Source organism: Thunnus albacares, chromosome 11 (assembly GCF_914725855.1).
Source record: "Thunnus albacares chromosome 11, fThuAlb1.1, whole genome shotgun sequence".
NCBI lineage: Eukaryota > Metazoa > Chordata > Actinopteri > Scombriformes > Scombridae > Thunnus > Thunnus albacares.
Window position 1 is genome coordinate 9255774 of NC_058116.1, and position 21228 is coordinate 9277001.

General features: G+C 40.5%; 1 protein-coding gene across 5 annotated transcripts in view; it reads left to right on the top strand.

Annotated features, from left to right (window-relative positions):
- The window catches only part of fgf14 (fibroblast growth factor 14), a 129689-nt gene that overhangs the window by 8938 nt on the left and 99523 nt on the right, over positions 1-21228 (top strand). The window contains exon 1 of one of the 5 annotated variants that reach the window (XM_044365419.1): positions 1798-2959. The exons of the other annotated variants lie outside the window; for them this stretch is intronic. Coding sequence (XP_044221354.1) covers positions 2752-2959 — 208 coding nt within the window. The 5' untranslated portion in view covers positions 1798-2751. Of the gene's footprint in view, positions 1-1797; positions 2960-21228 lie in introns of those variants that run through there. 5 annotated transcript variants of the gene reach the window in all.

Sequence of the window (21228 nt, forward strand, 5' to 3'; positions counted from 1 at the left end):
ACTTGTGCTGATTCCAGCGAGTCCATTTGACCTCACGGGACACGTGTGGAAGTATACAGCACACGCATGGAAATATCTTTAATTGCTTAAGTAACTACGTATGTCTGACGTGGTGTGCTGTGTATGTGTGTATGTATGTGTGTGGTCTGGTTAAGTGTGTGTGCACATTTAAAAGTCTTAGCGGCCACACGTGTGCATACTCTATCAGTAACGAAGAATTGACAGCTCCCTCTTAAAATCAATAAGACATTCTTTACAGTTGGCCTTTTAAACAGTGACACAGCAAAATGATGCTGCTGTGTAAAGAAAGTCAATCTGGAAACATTTTGTTTCAAAGTGGCCCACATCCCTGAGGACTGAGGACACAGACAACTGACAAGACCTGGGTGCCACAGAACTAGGTCATTAAAGTGGATTAATGCTGTAATTCAGAGACGAACACACAACACAACCCCACTAATGAACCCCTCCAGTCTCACATCAAGCTTCCTGCGCTGTGGTTAATATTGTTTACACAAACCTCGGCTTTTTGTCTGTTCCACTCACTCAACGTTACATCGGACAAAAGCAGCTTCTGATAATAACGCAGAGTTCAACTGTAATGTGTCATCATTGTCCACAAAAAACATGACTATTAAAAAATGTTAATCTCAAGAGTTGTGAGATGTACATTTTGCAAATATAACATGGCAGTAATACATATCAAAGTGTTACGTGCCAGTTTTAGAGGTAATTTGGAGAATGGATGGATCAATGAGTGATCTAATGCAACACTGTTTCATTATGAATCAACCTTTTTCCTTAAGTTTATTTACAGCAAATCACTATATGAGTAAAATAACTCAATACTCATCCTTCACAAATTCAAAATCACAGGATCAGTTCTAAATGGGTCGTTTGCAGTCATTACGTTGGTTATTTGTTTTTCTTTGTATGACAGCCTTAACGAGGATGACTTACTGGCAAACTGTGTCCAACACCTGTGGGTGAGCTCAATACTGAACAACTAATGGGTCCACTTTCAAACACTGGCAGACCAACTGACTTCTGCCATTTGTGCTGAGAGGGAGTCACGCTGACAGATCCAGGATTATTAGATCTGAAGTACGGAAAACACATACAACAGAGGGACAAAAACACTACGGGAGCCAAATCCAATATAAAATGGTTTTGGTGGAAAAAAAATGAATTTTGCCTTTGCACAAACACACACATACACACACACACAACCCCTACCTAGCAAGGCAGGTATGATTAGTGAAAACAATGTTCTCCTCCCCCTTTAGTCTGTGATGGAAAACCTTTAAACCCATGGAGAAATGGAGTCACACAGTGGTAACAGTCGTCATGAGCAACACTTACTGGCCCTCGGTCCTCAGAGATGAATGAACAGAACAGAAACATAAACACACAATTTTACATATGAATGTTTTGTCAAATAAATGACCCAGAATTTTTCCCTTGAAATGTGTACCCTGCAATTACATATTTACTGGCGGACCAAATAGTTTTAAACATATGTTTTTCTACCTTCCAATCTTCTGCATTAACTTCTATGGTGAAAACATTTTCTGCTGCAATTGTTGGATTGAATTCATTCAACCTGCCGAAGTAATAGATGATCTGTTGCAGTGCCCTATAGGCTGCAGCAATGCTTTAGCAATGCTTGACACACACACTCACGTAAAGCGTCCCCATCAACCATATTACAGCAGGTGAGTTTTAACACCTGTGTGCGCAATTACTCGATTAACATACATCAAAGCTGCAACAACTTAAGGCGCCGGGAGCAAAGAAATGACACATCGAGTAGAAATTGAATGAAGACGAGTGATGTATATGTGGACTCTTTGACGTGCGGTGCACTAATGCCCCCCAAACGCACACGATCTACTTCATACACACCGTAATTTCCAAGAATTTAAGCCGGTATACGGCTTGTGACAATAGTCTGAGTCGGATCATAAAGATTTCCGAGAGCATCACTGATATGACGGCGCAGAAACCACGTGTTTACGTAATGGAAAGCCAATCTTTCAATTTAACCCCTCCTCCCCGTCTATTTCTAACAGAGGTCCGACGCTAAAAGGAAATTCATGCAAATGTTTTCGTACAGGCGCACCGTACTTTTGGAGATGCCAGTGGCGTGGCGCTGAAAACGGCTTGAGGAAAATACCCCACAAAAAGGGAAGAAACGCACACTCCAGGAATCACGGACACACACACACACACACACACATACACACACACCAAGAAACCCAAGTCTGGCTTCAACAGAAACGTTGCAGTGTGGGACTGTAAGAGATGAAAACTGCGGCTGGTGTTGTCTGACCTCACCAAACAAGCTGGTTTATAGCAGAAACGAATTGGACTTGATCCGGCAATGTGGTGTTTTGTTGGGGCTATCATTGCAGCAGTCTGTGCATAGGATGCATCCTCCCTTGGCTTTTGATGCTGTGCAGATCCACCCTCCTCTCCTCAGAGTGATGAACTAATAGGCAATGATTTTCTCCTCGGAAATCCACCGTGTTTTACTGTTTTCACGTTAGTTCTGTTTGTTTACTGGCGGCCCGTCTCCTCCCGGTGCGACACATGCAATTTACAGAGTATATTTTCTATTATCGACTAGTTGAGGAGGCATCCTTTATACGCCAGAAGAAGAAAACACACCGTTATTACGAAGTCTGACAGATACTGAATATTTTGCCACGTGAATGAAAACGCATAGGAGTTGGATATACCTATTTTTCTATGATACAATTGGCAGCCTTGTCCTGGAGAACTGATCCAATTGTGTTATTATGCAACCGCAAGGATCTCATCTATATCTGGGTGTTTAAGCCACTGGATTGCTCTTCGCCCAAATCAATGTGGTTTCTTTGGAACATTTTCAGCAAAGGAACGCATATGCTGCAGTGTCTTTGTGGCAAGAGTCTTAAGAAAAACAAGAATCCAAGTGGTAAGCTCATCACCATTATGCCTACTCCTCCGTTTCGTTGTGAACCGGCGTTGTGCGTGCGTGCACGCGTGAGTGTGAGTGTGTGTATGTGTGTGTGTGTGTGTGAGAGCGAGGGAGAGTGTGTGTGTGCGTGTATCTGCGTTATTCGTTTGTTTGTTGTAATAGTGATAGATCTGCAATCATTTATGCAGCGAGTGGCTCATGCAGAGGAGCTGGGAGGGAGGAACAACTTATTCTGTGCAGCTACTATCGGCGAGCCCAGGTTTGGGGACGCGCAGCGCACATTACACACACACACACACACACACACACACACACACACACAAAGCCCCCCCCCCCCTCCCGCATCGCCACGGCACCATGATCTCCTAACTTTTTATATAGCGCTCTCACACACTCTCACACACACGGGCTAGATGTTATTTCAGCGGATCAAATCCACGCATAGTTATTCTGTCCAGCGTGATTCCCTATAACCAGATTATTCCATCCCGGGGCTTACTGCAGCAGCATTCCCCCCTCTGCAACACCACTTCTCGATTAAATGGGCTACTCGCTATGTCTTTTTAGCAAGCCAGCCGGAGGAGACAGACTATTCTTTCATGTCTATCTCTCGGCTGTTGCAGGCCAGTACTCATCATGCGGGCCTATAGGGAAACATGATTTTATATCAGCACTTGAGTTGATTTAGTGTTGAAGAAGCCAGGGGCAGCTGAGGTGCGAATAGTGCATGTCGAAGGGCTCCACTGCACTGATGCAAATCCTGCACCTGAGCAGTCGACATCGTTTCGACTGAGATTCTTGACTTTTTGTGTGTGTGTGTGTAGTATGTGTGTGGATAATCAATGCACAAGCCGATGCCTTCACTACCAGCATTAATTATATGCTGTTTCTAACACAATGCAACACATTGCAGAATGAACAATGTTTATTTCAACAGGCTGTTGTAGGTACGACAGAAAAGCCCCAGGTGGACAGCATGTAGTGCGGGCTACTTGTTACCTCATGCTGAGGGTTTGAAGATGATGTGCTCAGCAGCAGTACAGTTCCTCGACACTGCAGCTGCAGTATATCATCATCACACTGTAGCGGGACCAGTTTGCCTTGCTGACACTGCAGGAGCAACGTCAAAACATTGTCTACTATCAGCTATCGTGGACGGTGGTTAACCTAGTTTGGTGTGAACAGAAACAATTAGCTTCAGCGTGTCTCTCGATTTCTATATTTTAGACGTTCAAGTCACAGAGGAGCTAGCTTGTTTCTCTCTGAGACAGATACACAAGCTAAGCTTTGAAAACCTTGCAGGTTGTTTGACAACACTTACAACTGATTTGAAGACATTTCTAAATTCTTCCAAGACTTTTCAAACATCAGGACTAGAATTACTCAAAGGTCTGCACAATTAAGACTATTTTTAACCTATTCAACCCCCCCCCCCCCCCCAACACCATCACCACTACCTTTTTAAGACAAGTGTAGCTTGTAGCAGGAAACAACAACAAAATAGAAAAATGAATTATCACATTCATGTTAATCTAGTTATTTATACATATGTATACTGTATCTATATGTTTATGTATATTTTTTTCTATTATTGTATATTTTAATATAGAAATTGTGCCAACGCATATTTTTCCTAGCAAGGAGATGCGTCACTTCCGGCTGCCATCTATGTTTGGGTTCAGAAACAGCATCGCAACTTGGAATTTAACATATTTTATTCGGTGTAGCAGACTTAATATCTTTTAGTCAGTATGGTTAAATGACTCTGAGGAATCAGGAAATGTCTCCAAAACTTTTCTAAGTGTTGTCAAACAGCCCTTTGTATGTGTGTGTGTGTGTTTAATTTAGCTGGTATTAATCTTTTGCAAAAAATGGATAGCATTGCATGAAGTTATCGGTGCACACGTTTAAAAATGCTGATTACATGAAAGGCACAATCTGGGACTAAACCACAGTAGAGTCTAGGGTAATAACTGACCAAGGCTCAGTGCTGCAGCAAGACACTAAGTCTGTATTCAGACCAAATCAGGCATTTTGGCGAATATGCCAGTCCTCCCATTCATTTGAATGGAAATAGTACGTTTAGGCTGTGGGGATTTTGGCTGCAACGGCACCGCACCGGCCTGCAGCGAGAAAGTTGATCCAGAGTCAACTTTTGGAGAAACGCAACCTGACGTCACGCTGCGGTGGCCAATCACAGTCGGAGATCAGACTGATCAGAGCTGTGCAACCCTGCCATGAGGGAGTACAAAGACATTACTCAGAGAAGGGGAGGACGTTTCTCTTTGTTTGATAACTTTAAAAGTAAAGTTGGACTTCGCTGTAGGCTTCCCGACTCATTTTTAAAAAAAAAGCTCAGCACCATGCAGCCAATGGATCAAAGTTGAGACTTGCTGTCAGGTGTCTGAAATTTGAAGCCATGTGGCTTCCAAAGTGAGAGTAACCCAACTTGTGGATGCTCATTATTGAATTCACTTAAACTGATGGTGCTGGCACAATATGGTCAGGAATGGTGCCGATGCAGTAAATAGAGCTTGTAGAACACTGGAAAATGAAGTAAAGACCGATATGCAGACTGTGTCAGTGGGGTGCTTGTAAAGATGCCAACTAATTGAACATTAATTGTCAAATAAATCCAACAACAGATTTGTTTAAGCTATGGAGGTCCCTTAAACAGCTTCAGAGGATTTTCTAGTATCTTTTCGTAGTAGGACGGAGAATCCTCTGTGTGGCCCTCTGTCAGCAGAGGCAGGTGTTTCCAGTGTAGTGCTCACTAAGCCTGAACTGCAAAGGCCTAGATATGGTGCTCCAGCTCTTTGGCTGTATTTTTAGTAACACAACATATCTGAGAGAACACAGAAAGACTAAGCCAACCGGACTGTATCAATAAGACTGTCAGTCTTTGTCAACATAGACACACTCCCAACTTTTGACTGGCACCGTACATCACCAGGCCATCTGAAGAGGTTCAAAGGAGAGCGTCAATTCTTTATGCGTCTTGTGTTTTCTGTTATATTTGCCTTCTGTTGGTAGTATGAGGTCATATGTGTGTGGAGAGTTTGTCTATAGGTGCCTGTCATTATGTGTTTCAAAATTTTTAGTAGCTGAAAATATAAGGTTGACACAGCTGTGTTTGTAGTCTATATGGAAACACTTTTCTTCATAAACAATTCTAAACAAAGAGCAGAAGCTGTAACTGGATCAAAGCTACCATTGTTGCAGAAGTACAGATTGGAAAGTAATGGTATAATCATGTCAGAGACTTGTTTTCCAGCGTCATCGCATTTAAAGTGATACATCTTGGCTTACTTATTAGGTGATTTAAAAATTCATGCTAGTGCTTTTAGAAGTTGCATGTTTGTCAGCCTTCAGTGTTTTCTCAGAGTCATGGTAGTTATGTCATCAAAGTATGAAACATCTCATTTCTTTGATTATTTTCACTTATTTCTGTTTGCAGTTGTTCTTCTTTCTCTCTAGTATTATCATCCTTAAAACCTGTCCGCATCCCTTTGAATTTTACTCACATTGTGACATTCATTCAATGTACAGAAAGAGGGCAAGTAAGTATTCACTCTCAAACTAAGTGGTAATGCATTAGTCTCAGCTGTAGATACATATATATATATATAACATTTCTTTGTATAGACCACATTGTTTTATATAGAGGCCAGATGCCATGAGTGCTGTGTTTCTGTGTGGCTTAATGGGTAGTGCATGGCACAAACATTACACGAGTTAAGGCATCTCCTCCCTTTGGAGTCATCTTCACTGAACAAGTTGTCACTTTGCTTCATGAAGCTGTGGGTAAGATAAACCACTGAGAGATGATGTAATTAAAACATTGGGTCAAAGTTGTAAACAGATCTACTCACCTCCTTAGTGCATACATGGCAGTTTGGTATTATATAAAGACTACACATCCACTTTTAGCCCTTTTGAACAACCACTTCCCAATAAAGTCTCACTAAGCCTTTAAAGTCACTGAGTAGTTAATATTCTCTCAGCTGTGCTACTGTTTTCCAGCAAGATCTTTGTCTCATCTATAGTAGATTGTCCTTAGGGTTGGTCGTCGAGTACAACTGCTGGCCTACCCTTAATTCCCACTCTCATGTCCCAGCATAGCTACACGGCTTTGAGTGAATATACTTCATTAAGTCAATTAAGTAATGAACTAGCTCAGTGGAAGGGATGGAGATACAGTAAGTTTCACCCTGCAGCCTGCATGTGTAGCAGTAATGGTCGTGCAAATGACCGCATAGCTGTCATCTTGAAACTTTATAAATGTCATTGAACGGCACATATAGCCACGATGAACGACGGCAGTCTAATGAGGGCATTTGGTGGTAAACGTTAGAGGAGAAAGTTATGTCATAAACTGCCATAAGTAATAAAGCCGGACGTTTGATCAGAGCTCAGTCACATATTTTGAGCTTTGTAGGTTTCGTGAAACGTCGAATGCTGTAAACGTAGACGGCGAAGTGTATCCAGGTTTGCTGAAAGAGCAGAATTGCAGTGGATGTGTGAAGTCAGTTGGTGGCTTCCTCAGAGTAGCACAGCAGCGGCTCATTGACAGCAAACTGACAGTACAGGTCACAGAACACCCAGGCATCCACGTGATGATGGTTCATAGCGTATCAAGTAAAACGCAACTCTATGGTGTGTGACAGAGCCAGGAGGCAGATCCAGATGCTTCAGCAGTGTAAGGCTATATTGCTCTTGTTTGCTCCGTGGGTATACAGAAGCTTTAATGCTCTATCTTGACCTCACACTGAAGCTGTGACCTGAGATCATTTATTTGAGTCTTTGGCATGGTCAACCATCTAATCTTGTATTGGCACTAAAGACTACGATTAGACTAAAAAAAGACTACAATTTAAATGTTTGGATTTGTGGCATCTGTGGATTTAGATTTGTGGTGGCTCACATTATGTAAAATCATAAAAGCTCTGAATAAGTAAGGACATAGATAAATAAAAGGTACTTGTTTGGACAATGTCATTTTCTTTAAAAGACTTAAGTTTACATGATCTACATTGTTATAAACTGTATTTGACAAGTTGATTATGAGGCTGTTAATATATTTTTAACAACTACTGCCTTTGCATTCAGCATATTTAATGACCCTGTGATAAGATGAAATTTCATCTGTCTAGATGTTGTTTGCTGTCATATCAGATTTATGAATCTCTGTGCGTAAAATATTCTTTTCACTGTGCGCTCACTATTCGTCGCCGAGTAGAGTGTCATCTGAAATTGCATGTGCATTTTAATAACTAGATTCTGCTGCTGGTGTCCTTTCTGCATGCAGTTCTGGCCTCAGATCAATATGAGAGCAATACATCTCCAATTCTGTTCTTTCCAAAAAATCAAGTCTTTTAAAGAAGAAAAAGGGGCAAGTTGCTTGATTCATTTGTGTACAATACACACACTAGTTTAATTTGTGGTAACAAAGGAAAAGCACTGTAATTAAACGGGATGGGTACGATTCAAACAACTCCTACAATTAGAATAACAGCAGGGTTGGCTAAAAATATCCTCCTCCAACCAGCGTGGTATGTTGCTAGGTTTCATACAGAAACATTGCAGTAAGTTTCTAAATGGCTAAACTGCAGTATATTTGAGAGTCCACAGCTGACAGTGTATTCATCCTTATATTGCAATTAATATAGGGAAAGAGGATGGAAGTGTGGCATTAATGTAAAACAAAATTTGGTGGTTGTCAAAAATTATTTTCTTCTCATGTAAAATCTCAGAAATGCTGTAAGCGAGTAATCGGAAAGGGATGGCGCTGTGTGTCACTGCAGTGGGTCACAAGACAACAAGACACATTGTTTCACTCTCATCTTTTTTGAGTGTGATAATGACAGCAACATCATCAATTCCACAGTGGATTAATTTGCGTTGTCTCTATCCTGCTCTTGAGAAATATGACCCGCAGGGGTGATGAGATTCAAGTCCCTGACTGCCATTCTACCTCCTTCTGAGAGACAATCAAGTTTACATACAAATCAACTCAGATGATAAGGTGAATGTACTGTATCAGTTTACATACATACAGAGAGAGGGAAGTAGGGTGTACAAGGGTAAAGGGATTTTTAAAAACTAAAAAAAAAAAACAACTGAATTTACATGAAGCATCCCCTAGGATGCTCTAGATAGTTCCCAGATGCTCCTGTTTGCAGTGGTGAGAGGGATGATGGCCCATGCGGTCCTGGCTGGGTGCCTTTGAGGGTGACTCTGGCCACTGGACCTGCAGGTGGATGGTTTCACAGGCCGTACATTGAGCTGCTCTCTGTTCCCTCAAGGTTAGGCCTGATGGGACTCCACTTGAAGAATAGGCACCATGAAATGGTTTAGTTCTCTCATATATTCTGTGATGGATAACATCTTTTCATTTGTCTTATTTGGTGGTTTGTTAGTGAAAGTGTGTGTTTATGTGTCTGTGTATAAAAATTAAAATGCCCTGATGTGGTGAAATGTTATGTCTCTTACTCTAGTCTGTATGGCACTTGTGGGGATGTCCTGTGTCTAATTTCTCTCTATTCTCTCTGAGAACTGAGTCATTGTCATTTTTAAGAACTTAAACTAAAATGGTAATTCTGTATTTAAACATATCAAGTCATCTTTATTTGTATAGTAACTTTCATACACAACGGCAGTTCAAAGTTTAAAAATACAGAAATACAACAATTAAAAATTAACACCAAATCAAACACACACACACACACACACACACACACACACACACACACACACACACAGTAGTGGTTGATGTGATCTGATATGATACATAAGACAGTACACACGACTGAAGGACAGGATTCAGTTTTACTAGAGAGTCACTTGATATCCTGTTTTTGACCTATTCTGTCTGGTCTTTAAAGCCAACTTGTCTAATCTGATCCACTTTCTGTCAGCTCATAGGTCAATATGAGCTTGTATACCAGATAATAATACAATGAAATTGTCAGTCTTTCCAAATAGAAGTAAAGCATTGAGGGTACACTTGTGTTTCAAGCTAATGGTGTAAGCAGGCTACCTTTTCTGTCATTTGCACTTACAGTAGTTCAGTGAAGACATTAGAGATAATATTGTTGTTTCGAACAAACTGTGGTAGCCCTGGTAACCACTTTAAAAGGCTGTATTGTTGTTTGGTAGACCATCTAATGGACTTTTCATTTCCTGGAAAATGTATTAAAACATTTCAAGCTAAAAAAAACCCCATTTCTGTTTTGTTCAATGTTGGTGTTGAAGAACATTATCAATTTTATATACACAACATTTATAAAGCAGATTGAATACCTGCTATATTTGTTACAACCTTGTTAAAGGCCAGACAGATATCCTCAGAGTGAAGTGCAGGTAAAATGTGAGTGAGGAGCGATGATTAGTTGATTGCTTTGTGAAGTGAGTCATAGACACAGTTTGCTACCTGCGGTGTGACAGGTTGCTGTGAAGAACATCATGCGGTTGAATGAGAGTTACAACGTGATTACTGTGAATGATGCTGATTTTGCAAAATTAGACGGATGTGTTAGTGAGTGTTTTATGTGTTTTTTTTATTAGGCGGGCTACATGCCATATACAAAGCATAATCAAAGCAGTCACACTGAGGAACCTCTGCTAACAAATGCTTGAAAGCGTTTCACACTTTTTTCCTTGCCACAGTTTCTGATGGCAGCTTTGTTTCTGTGGCTGTTTTGAGTTATGTTTGACACAGAAGGGTGAAATTGGCCATTTGTGGATGGGAACTGACACGGTCTTGTCAGATTTGAAGGAACAACTTTAGATGGAGTAATAAATTGTTTCTCAATTGTCAGTTTTATGAACTTTCTTGTCCTCAGTCATTTTGAGTCATTTAAGGTGAGTGAAATTTCTTGTTAGGCCATGAGTGATATGTTGACTGTACCCTTAAATGTGACACTGAGATCAATGTCTAATCTCACAACACTAGAAATTACAGTAAGACGACTTTAAACACAATTTTACTGTATGTGAGAAACTGTAGAACTTGAGTGAAGATAGATGTTACTGTCTGGATACCTTTGAAGTGACTTTGTATTTTGTGTCATGCACTATTTAACCATATGTTAAAAATGACTATTCTTAACCAGGACCAGATTCCAGGCAAACAGCAGAGACCCCAGGAAGTTTCTGACCTCAGCTGCTTGTCTCAGAAACAGACAAGCAGTTGTAGTTTTTAGACCTCAGTTTTTGTATCGATTAAACAAATCAGATATAACACGTAAATTAATGGGCTTTAGAAGTGCTGGTAGGTAGATTTTGTGACTTTTTGACAGAGCCAAGCAAACTGTTTCCACCTGTTTCCAGTTTTTATGCTGAGCTAAGTTAGCCAGCTGCAGGCAGTGGTGGCTTCAGTCATAGTGTACAGACATGTGAGTGGTATCAATCTTCTCATGTAGCTCTCAGCAAGAAAGTGTCTAAACGCATTTCCCAAAATGTTGAACTTTTCCTTTAAAGGATGGCTCACAGCCAAGAAATAGTCAGACACAACCCCCTGTAAAACAGCAACATGACAATTTTACACTTCGGTTTTTGTATGGATTAAACAAACAAGATAGGTGTTAATAAGTGAGCTTTAGAGGTGTTGGCAGGTGGATTTTGTTACCGTCTGCTTCTAGTCTGTATGCTTAGCTAAGCTAACAGGCTGGCTGTAGCCTTATATTGACTGACTACGAGTACGGTATCAGTCTTCTCATCTAACTCTCAGCAAGAAAGCCGATAAGAATATTTCCCAAATTATCGAACTATTGCTTTAAGCTTCTTATAACAGATTAATTTCAAGGACTTCCATAATTTCACTGACCTCACTAGTTTATACAGTAAATGGCTTTACCAAGGACATGCTCAATCCTGATAGCTCCATTCTTCTCCAAGAACACCGGGAAATTCACATCACATCTCAAAATAGTAATCACACAAGGATAGTAAAGCCTGTGCTTTTCTCCAACTTGATTTTCTGCCCTGTGTCTTATGGAGGCTCTATAAATCATCTTGTAATTTGGCTCATCCTCTGCCCTTAATAGCAGGAGCTGTGTGACATATGCCCCACTTCAGTGAGTGAAGGTGCGGCATTGTGTGAGGAGCAGAGGTGTAACACAAAGCAGGTTCTCTCTAACATATGACACATCTTAACACTCACTACTTCCAGGATCTCAAAGGACCGGATACATAATAGCTGCTGTGGAACTACTGTGATTTTCCTGGAGCTGCTGAGCTCCTGTGGGCTGACGCACAGAGTAACTCTGATTCACAACGAAATGACAAAGTGATGAGAACGATAGACAGAGAGAGCAAGTGAGAATAGCGCAGTTAGACGATGAGATTATTGATTCACAGGACCAGAAGTTTGAACAGTTGTACAGCAGAGTTGACACAGATGGATGCACCGTTTGAAGTTCATTATTATTACTAAAAAAAAATGCATGGTGAGGTGTCAGAAATGCCTCTGTGTACAACTGATGTTAACATTGTGAAAGTGGATGAGGACGGTTTTAATGGGTGTGTGAAGGGCTTTTGTCTCCAGAGAGAGCATTTGTCACAGGGTTCAGGGTAAGAAGACACTGCTGGGACATTTCAGTGTAATGTAGTCAACATTGTCAACTACAGGTACTATGTTTGAGATTGATATTACTATGTAATATGAAGAGCGTACATGGCATGTTGACGTCCTTGTCTACTGTAACAATGTAGTCATGCTTTCTGGATTTAATAGGGAACAGACGTTACTCACTCCGGGGGCGGATATTGTGATAGTAGCAGGTCAGTGTCAAGTTTTCCAAACTCTGCATCATTAACAGAGCATCAGTAAAAGTAATGAAAGGTCAACTCTGAGCGCTGGTGCAGAGGTGTGTGAATCCGCATCTGTCATAAAACATTTGTTTTAATAACGATGATTTGCGTTAATTTTAGAATTAACAAAGACGACGACAAACTAGATATACTCTCTTTGTAAGGGAGGATGTTCTTTCAAATGATTTCTGACAGTAAATGCTTTGACTAAAGCTGAACCTCAGAAACCTGACACAGCAGGTGGCAAGCTTTCCTCTGTGTTTGAGATCAGTGACTCACGGACAAGAGTGTTGTCCTCAGGGATTGGTAGCGAGAACCGGAGTTAAATTGGTAACAACTCCTGACTCCTGCGCAGTTGTTGCTGCTTTTAGTATTTGAACGTCATACATATTTCTCTGAGGTCCTTAGTTTTATTATAGTCATGTTTATCTTGATGTACTGTATTTTCACTGAAAATGAAAACAAAACTTCCAGGCAGTTTTTTTGTACTTTTCTCCCAAAAATAACATTTTTTACTGGTATTGATACCTGCCCAGCTGTCCTCCATGTTCTCTTTTTACACTCTTGCTGCAGTCCTTTTCCTTTATTCAGTGCAGTAACAACTCTTAAATAATCCTCTCACTCACTAAAAAATCCTATTTAGATTGAAAGCTGACGTGATTATAGTGAAGATGTTTTTAAAAGGAGTAGTTAGCTACCGTTGAAAGAAACCTGGAGAGCTATAATTTTAGCTATACAAGTCAGCATGACACAATCTGAAAAGCTCCATGGTCTGATTGTCTACATGAGGGGCCCAAAGTGGTCCCCAGTGACATAAAGCTGCTCTGTATTGACAAGGCTCAGTGATGAAAAATACCCATATTTTCTTAAAAGGACAGTTTAAACTAATTTTCACCTTCTCATGCATTCAAAATATCCTGCTATGAGAAGCACTTTTCACTGCAGTTAACTAGTAAACTATACCGTGCTTGCCACAGTCATTGACTACATAGCTCCTCAACAAGGATGTAGATGTCAGAATTCCATCCAGGCTGCCAAAATGGGCGAAATAGCCCAGGTTTTAAAGTGTTCCCTTGGAAACCTATGGTCAATGTCAGCTAGCTGCTTAGCCTTTCATCTATCACACACAGGTTTTTGGTGGTTCTTTGTTTGGTAGTGATTCCTCTCCTCTCCTCTCCTCTCCTCTCCTCTATTCTCCTCTCCTCTCCTCCCCTCTCCTCTTCTCTCTCCTCTCTCCTCTCTTCTGCCTCTCTCCAGTATTATGCTGGATCTGGATCCAACCCAAAGTAGTGTTGTGGTTTTATAACTTGCAGAGATATGTGTATTACTGTAACACCGTAACATTGATTTATGCTCGTGTTGAAAACAAACAATTTAACACACTATGAGTGTATCTAAAGCTATTTCAGTTTTGTTTCCTATATAGCTCACCAGAGCCCTTGGAACAGTTCCAGTACAGTCACACTGTAGATCTAATGGATCAGCTTCTACTGCATAGACAGCTGCACCACTGTAAATGGTCTAAAGGTTAATGGACAGACCAAAACCCTCCAGGTAGCACTCCTATTTATTTCAAGTCATGTCAAGAGTAACATGCTAATGTTCCTTCCTAGAAGAGAGTTTTATCACAGTGTCATCCAAGATGGCTGCACAGTGATATCTATCCATACACAACAGTAGTCGTATATCCAGGAATGTAGTAAAAATAGTGGAAAAAAAGTCAGTTTAGTTCACTGAAGAGTAGACGTTACTCACATTTTCATGCTAACATTAAGTCAGGTGTAAGTTATGATTTATGGTGTAATTAATAATGTTATACTACCTTCAACTGGTATAAATAATATGAAAATGGGTTTACAAAAGGAAAAAAGATTTCTGTTATGCTTTTCTGAAAGTGTAATTAATATTTACTCTCAGAATATTGGTTGGTTATTTGTTGAAGTGACATTATACTTTAACCATTATAAATATTTCTTAACAAATACTGTAACAAATAAAACATAATTGTAACAGTTGCTACAATTTAGCAACTAGCAAAAGTAGCTAGGACTACTTTTGCTAAAATACATGTATTCTCATTTATCAGCCAAAGCTGTGTACTGTTGATGTGTGTGCATGTAAATACCATGTAGTTCAGAATATTTATATAATTGTGAAATTAGTGATATTATTTGTATGTACATTTTCAGTGTTTTTTGTTAGACAAGCCATTGTTTTTGTGGAAGTTTAAAAGTACTAACTAAAGTAAAACTTGTCATGAGAAAAGAACATATATTACGTTCACACTGCATGCAGAAACAGGAAACAGGCTTCCCAGAGTTTGTCTGACTTTCCCTCAAGGTGATGGGATAGAAAGGTTCACTTTTTCCCTAAATGATGACGAAAGTGGGAAATCAGGATAATGATATTACAAAATCCTGGCACAATTACAAGTCAGTTTTAAAATTCTTCTGTGTAGTCTGGAGTGATTGGACATAATGTTTGCACACGGGTGATCCTGTTGTCCTGAGAGCAACATGATGAGGACAAGCGGCAAAACCTCATGCTTGATAGGGCCTGATAGAAATACAAAATAAAGGAAGTGGAAAGAATACTGATGCAGATCAAATGAAGTAAGACCAACAAGTACTGTAGAAAATGAAGCTGACAAACCAATGAAGTGTGTTTTGAAAAACCAAATAATGGCACAACTCAAAAATGGGGAATGTGATACGACACAAAATCAACATTCATGGAAATCATTAGTTTCCAATATTATGATTCTTATACAGACAAAAAGAAGAGAAGCGTTGAACATGGGAGGACTTTGATTGGTCGGAGCAATTATATATCATTTCTAAAATTTTGGACACTGTCACTGTTCTGTTTATTTGTACTTTCAGTAATAATAATGTGGAAAAAAATGTGTTTCCAGGCCATCATCTGTGAGCGAGATATGATGCAGTCGCATTAGCATGTCACTGGTGCTATATGGCGCGAAAGTTGGGTCATATTCCCTGTGGCTCTGATGACAGGAATGTAGCGTCTTTAACCTTTATCAAACACACCAGACTGAACATATTGGTGTGTGTGTGTGTGTGTTTGTTATTGAGCCACCGTACGTGTTACTACAAATCATACAGCCAGAGGCACATTGCTAAAGTGATGGCTTTCTGCTGTTGTACCGCTTTAAAACAAAGAGCTGTTGTAACGTTTAACACTTTTATTAATATAAAACATAACCTCGTCTTGGCACCACCTCCCTTTTTGGTTAGAATTTGTTAGTGCCAGGAGGAAGCACTAACCCTTATTCAATTTAATTAATGAATCAGTCTCATAAACGTAAGTTCTTGTCCCAACAGTGACCTCTGTTTACTGTGCTCAAAGAAATCACACAACAACTTCTTAGGATAAATGAAGACATTTATTAATAGCTAAATGTCTTGAGGATAAATGATAAAGCATAAGATATTAAATAAAAAGAATAATAAGGCCTATAAATGATAATAAAATAAAATAATAAAGAAAAAGCTTGAGAAATAGTGGCTCAAAGTGTGTGACTCAACATAGTGCAACGGGGAATGCTAAGGGAAAGGTGATTAAACTTCTCTAAAGAAATTGTCTTTTAATTTATTCGACATCAACTCTTGATCACGCAGCCATGGTATGCCTTACTGTTGATGAGTTTCGTTGCTGTGGAGATGTCGTCTCAGCAAGTCTAGTGTTGTTTTGGCGGCAGGCTGTAGGCTACAGCTTGGTGCGTTGTGGCCTCTGATGGGCCGGTTTGAGTCTTTGCGGTGCAGTGGTGTTGAACCACTGGCAGAGAGGAGTGAAGCCGTTTCAAGTTGCTCTGGAAACAGTCTTTTCGGTTTAACTCCTAGTTGGCCGACTGTTGCCCACAAGTAGGCAGAAATCCAGTTTCAAGCGTCGCTATCTGCTTCCAAGCAACGCCTCAGTTTGAATGAAGATTTCAGGCTTCGGCTGGTTTCTTGTAATTTTACCTGAATGTCGAATAAAGTTTAATCTGACTTCACTCAAATCTTTAGCAGCGTAAACTTCAAGATTAAAATACTGTACGTGGAAACACAAAAACAACGGATCTTGTTTTACTCATATACTTGTTTGAAAAACAAAGAAAAGAGACATCTTAATAAGAATTGTCTTGGCTTATGAGGTTTTTGGAGGCTAGCTCAGAGGGAAAATCCCTCTGAGGTTGTCTCTAAGTTTGGATAAAATGGGTGGAGTTTTGGGTGTGTTTTAAAAGTATTTGCGCTGAATTACTGATGAATATTCAATTTCTTTGTTTCAGGGGAACTCTAACAGTGTGGTTGACTTTGACATGAGATGGCAAAAACCTTTTCTTACGCTGGAGAATCAAGTTTTGAGTTTTAAATGCATAGTTCACATAGATCACTTTGTACCATAAATTGTAAAACCATTCAGGAAAACAGTTCAGCATTATATATTCATTTCATAATAAGTCCATTGGGCAGCGCACCACTTAGCTATAACATGCTCAAAGAGACAGAGCGCAATTAAGTCCCGCCCACCCCGGAGGGGAAAACAATTCATTGCTCTCCATTGACTTAGTATTGACTGAAGGCGCCTCCTTGTCACTTCAAAATGCCTAAGAGCTGCTGTGTGGTGGGATGCACTACCAACAGAGTGAAGAACCCAGAACTAAGTTTTTATAAGCTGCCGAATTGAAAAACTGAGTCCTTACAAAGACAAACGTGGATAATGTTACAGGACTGTGTGCCTTTGGGGGAAGAGACAAACCCGACCTGCGCTGCACGGACAGCCTGCAGCTCAAAAACCTCCAACACATATATATCTGGACACACTGCTAGTCACAGAGAACACACTGGTTGAAAGTAAAAACAGAACAGCTATGTAGTTGAAAGGTATGTAATGTTTTTAATAGATGTTTCACAGAATAGCTAACCTGCCTTTGGCCGAAATACTAACTGTAAAAACAGCCTGAATGGGAAATGATTTGTTTAGAAACTGTAGTTGCCGTATCAGCTGTGAAAAGTGTTATGCCTGCCTGTTATATGGTGGAGTTTGCTATACAGTTATGCTATCTCTACTGTAGACGTGATGTCAGCCCTTGCATTTATGTATTGCATCTTAGCGTATACAATGAGACGGGTTTCAGCATATGCTATAAACTACCTTTTCCTATCTGGTAGACGTAGGGTGCTAAAATAATCCTTTGACATGCTGAAATCTAATGTTTTTAGCTAGCTACAGGCATTTTGTTAGCATTTCAGTCCTTGATTGCATATTATGGCGCTGATTGTTTTCCCCTCCTGTGGGTGTGGTTATCAGCATGACGCGTTGCGCTCTGTCTCTATTGATGTAAGCTAGCCGGCTTAGCCAAGGTAGCCTGGTTAGTACTGTAATGTCGCTGCCAATAGATAAACAAACGACAGACCCATAACACTGACCAAGTGCAACACTACTAATAAAATATGCACTGTTATCTCCGTAGTAATACCACGTCTCTCCGATCCCCTCCCCTCTCTGTGATGGTCAGCTTTTCCCTCCACCTTAGAGTGAAGCCATTCAGAACAGCAACAAAAACACAATTGCAATTACAGTTTAAGTAGAAATAAAACACAACAGATAGGGGATACAAACATCAAACACACAAGGAAGAGACTAAATCCAGCTCCGATGAGGCAGTTGCAATTTTCAGTTACATGGACATTTAACATGGCTTTAAATTTTCCCGTATAGTGTCATATATGACATCATTAGATAATTAATACTGAAGCATCAGTGTTAGAGCAGCATGTTACTGTCGTAGCTGCTGGAAGTGGAGCTAGTTTCAACTACTTTATATACAGTTAGACCATAAATCAGCATAAACAGCTGTCAGCAGGTGTCCTGACTCCTTGCAAGAAACAGAAAGGTTGTTTTCCTTTTTCCACTGCAGCAACTAAACTGCTTCAGTAATAGTTTCCACTGCAGCACAACTAAACTGTTTCAGTAATAGTTTTGGCCAATGAGCCATTGTTGGATGTTTGCATTTTTCAAAATTAAAGACCAAAATGTTTTTTTCTACTGTACTGAAATTGTACTGAACCGTAACCCCAAAACCGAGGTACATACTGAACTGTGAATATTGTGTCCTGTTCCATCCCTAAGAGCGCAGTCAGCTGGGTCTGCTTCTTTCCTGTGCTGAGAATACATTTTAATGATTTGATTATGACTGATTGTTATGATGATTTCGTGACTCACTCTTGGCCTGTAGCTCATGTATTACTGTTGTCCATAATCTGACTGTGCTCCCTCAGAGAACAACCTGAACAGGATGCTCTCTCTTCTCCTTTCTCTCTCTCTCTGTTTTCTCTGGGTTGCCAGGTTTTTTTCTGTGTCCACAGTCTCAATGGCCAGGTTTTGGTCACTCAGTCTTTCTCAGTTTGTCTGTCTGTCTGTATTCACTCACGGTGCCAGGATAATCTGCCACTTGGGATTGTCTGCTCAGTGCTAAATTGCTTTGAAGTTCACTGGTTGGTCCGGATTGTGTTGAGTCTTTGCTGAGGCTGTGTACTGTTAGGCTGCATTCACAATAACAGCCTTGTCATTCATTTGAATGAGGCCACTCCATCGACCCAGCAAGGGTGAAGAGGCCTCTTACAAATAAAGTTGACCCTGGTTTAACTTTTGCTGGCCTGCAATGTGACATCATCCAGCAAGTCGCTGAATTGGCCAATTAATTTCCTGCGAGCACAAATTACTGATAGATTACTTTGAAGTGCCATATTTCCACTGGCGGTTCAAAGTACCTCATGATTATTGTGATGTAAGATAAAACGACTCCTGATAATAGCACTCAAGTCCTTCCTCATAATGTCATAAACTGCTGCACAGTGTGTTGGCATCTGATAAACCTTCAAACTCGCGGATGTATTACTCATACAGGACTTCCTGGATCACATTTCATTGTCTCACTAGTACCTGAAACAACATACCCCCCCCCCCCCCCCCACCAACACCACCCTTTTTTTATTTCAAACGCAGGGCTGTGTCTGTTCTGAATGCCAACTTCGAGGAGCTGAGCCTCACGGCCAGCTGGCTGAGAGGAGAACTTCTCTCCATCTTGTCATCACAGAGCTCTGTAACAGTAGGAGTTGGGGCTCACTGGCTTTAAGGTGGCTTTTTTTTAAATCCTGATTAAAAGTGGAAATTGGCCTAATCATTCAAGATTGAAGATTTAAGATTATCGTCACTCCAGTTGTACAAGTACAACTGTGTGAAATACTTTGGCTGGGAGGCTCCATTATAGAAAATCATCTGTGGTTTGTTGTGTTTTCTGTGGACTCAGAGGATGCTAGTGTGCAGGGTTTCAGTTGAGTTTCTCTCTCTCTTTCTTTGTTTTTTCCTTCCATATTTTTCCACTATGCATATTTTCACTGAGTACATGCACATTAGTATTATGGTTTTGGAGTCTTCACTTGTTTTTGATCATATTCAAGATACAGCATTTACACGGAACATGAGAAACAAAACGGTCATTCATATTCCTGTATACATGATCACAACAGTATCCGAGTTACCCAGGTTAACCTAACGGCCACATAACCTCCATGTCCGTGGTTCACTTCCCGTCTGAAGGACTGTTGTTGTATGTCATACACCTCTCTCTTCCCATGATTCCTGTCTCTCTCTCTCTCTCTCTCTACATTGACTGTCAAATAAAAAGCAAAATGCCCCCCCCAAAAAAAAGTTACCTCACCAGTTGCGAATGAACACAGGTTGGTTTCTGGCTGTCTGAATTCTTAAATACGGTTTGTGTGTCTGGTTATGTTTTCCTGTTTTAGCCCTCACTCCGTGTATCACTCCTCTCCCTTCCGTTCAGGGGTCTGTTCTGTGCAGTGCTGGAGGTTGTGTGGTGGCTACGGTATGCTGTGTAGATTTTTGCTGCAGTGCAGCAGGCAGTATTGTGCTGCTGCTGCCTCTGTCTTTCCCCCGCTTTCTCTCTCTCTCTCTCTCTCTCTCTCTCTCTTTCTCTCTCTCTCTCTCTCTGTATAGATTCATTTTTGTTTACAATGTTGTGGAGGAGTGGAACACTTCCAGACAGTTTTGCTGTAAAAAAAAAAAAAAAAAAAAAAAAAAAGAAAGGAAAAAAAAAAATGACATTAGCCCCAGAGCTTCCGTCTCATTCATCAAACCAGGCAAGCCCAGCACTTTGTTGCCTCCCCACCCCTCACCTTTTTTTTTTTTTTCCCGGGCACTTACATAGCTTTGTCAACATTTTTATGATGACCTTTCTGAAGTTCTTATTTTCCTACTTGTTTTCACCTCTTGCACACTGCTATCTTGAAGTTCAATTCCAACAGTTTTCGGCTGGTCCCCCCTGTGGCTGTCCTTTATTCAGACAGAGAGAGAGAGAGAGAGAGAGAGAGAGAGAGATGATGGGGTGGGCAGTGACAAAGTAACCTGTTTGTGGTGGTGAGTGCTCGGCT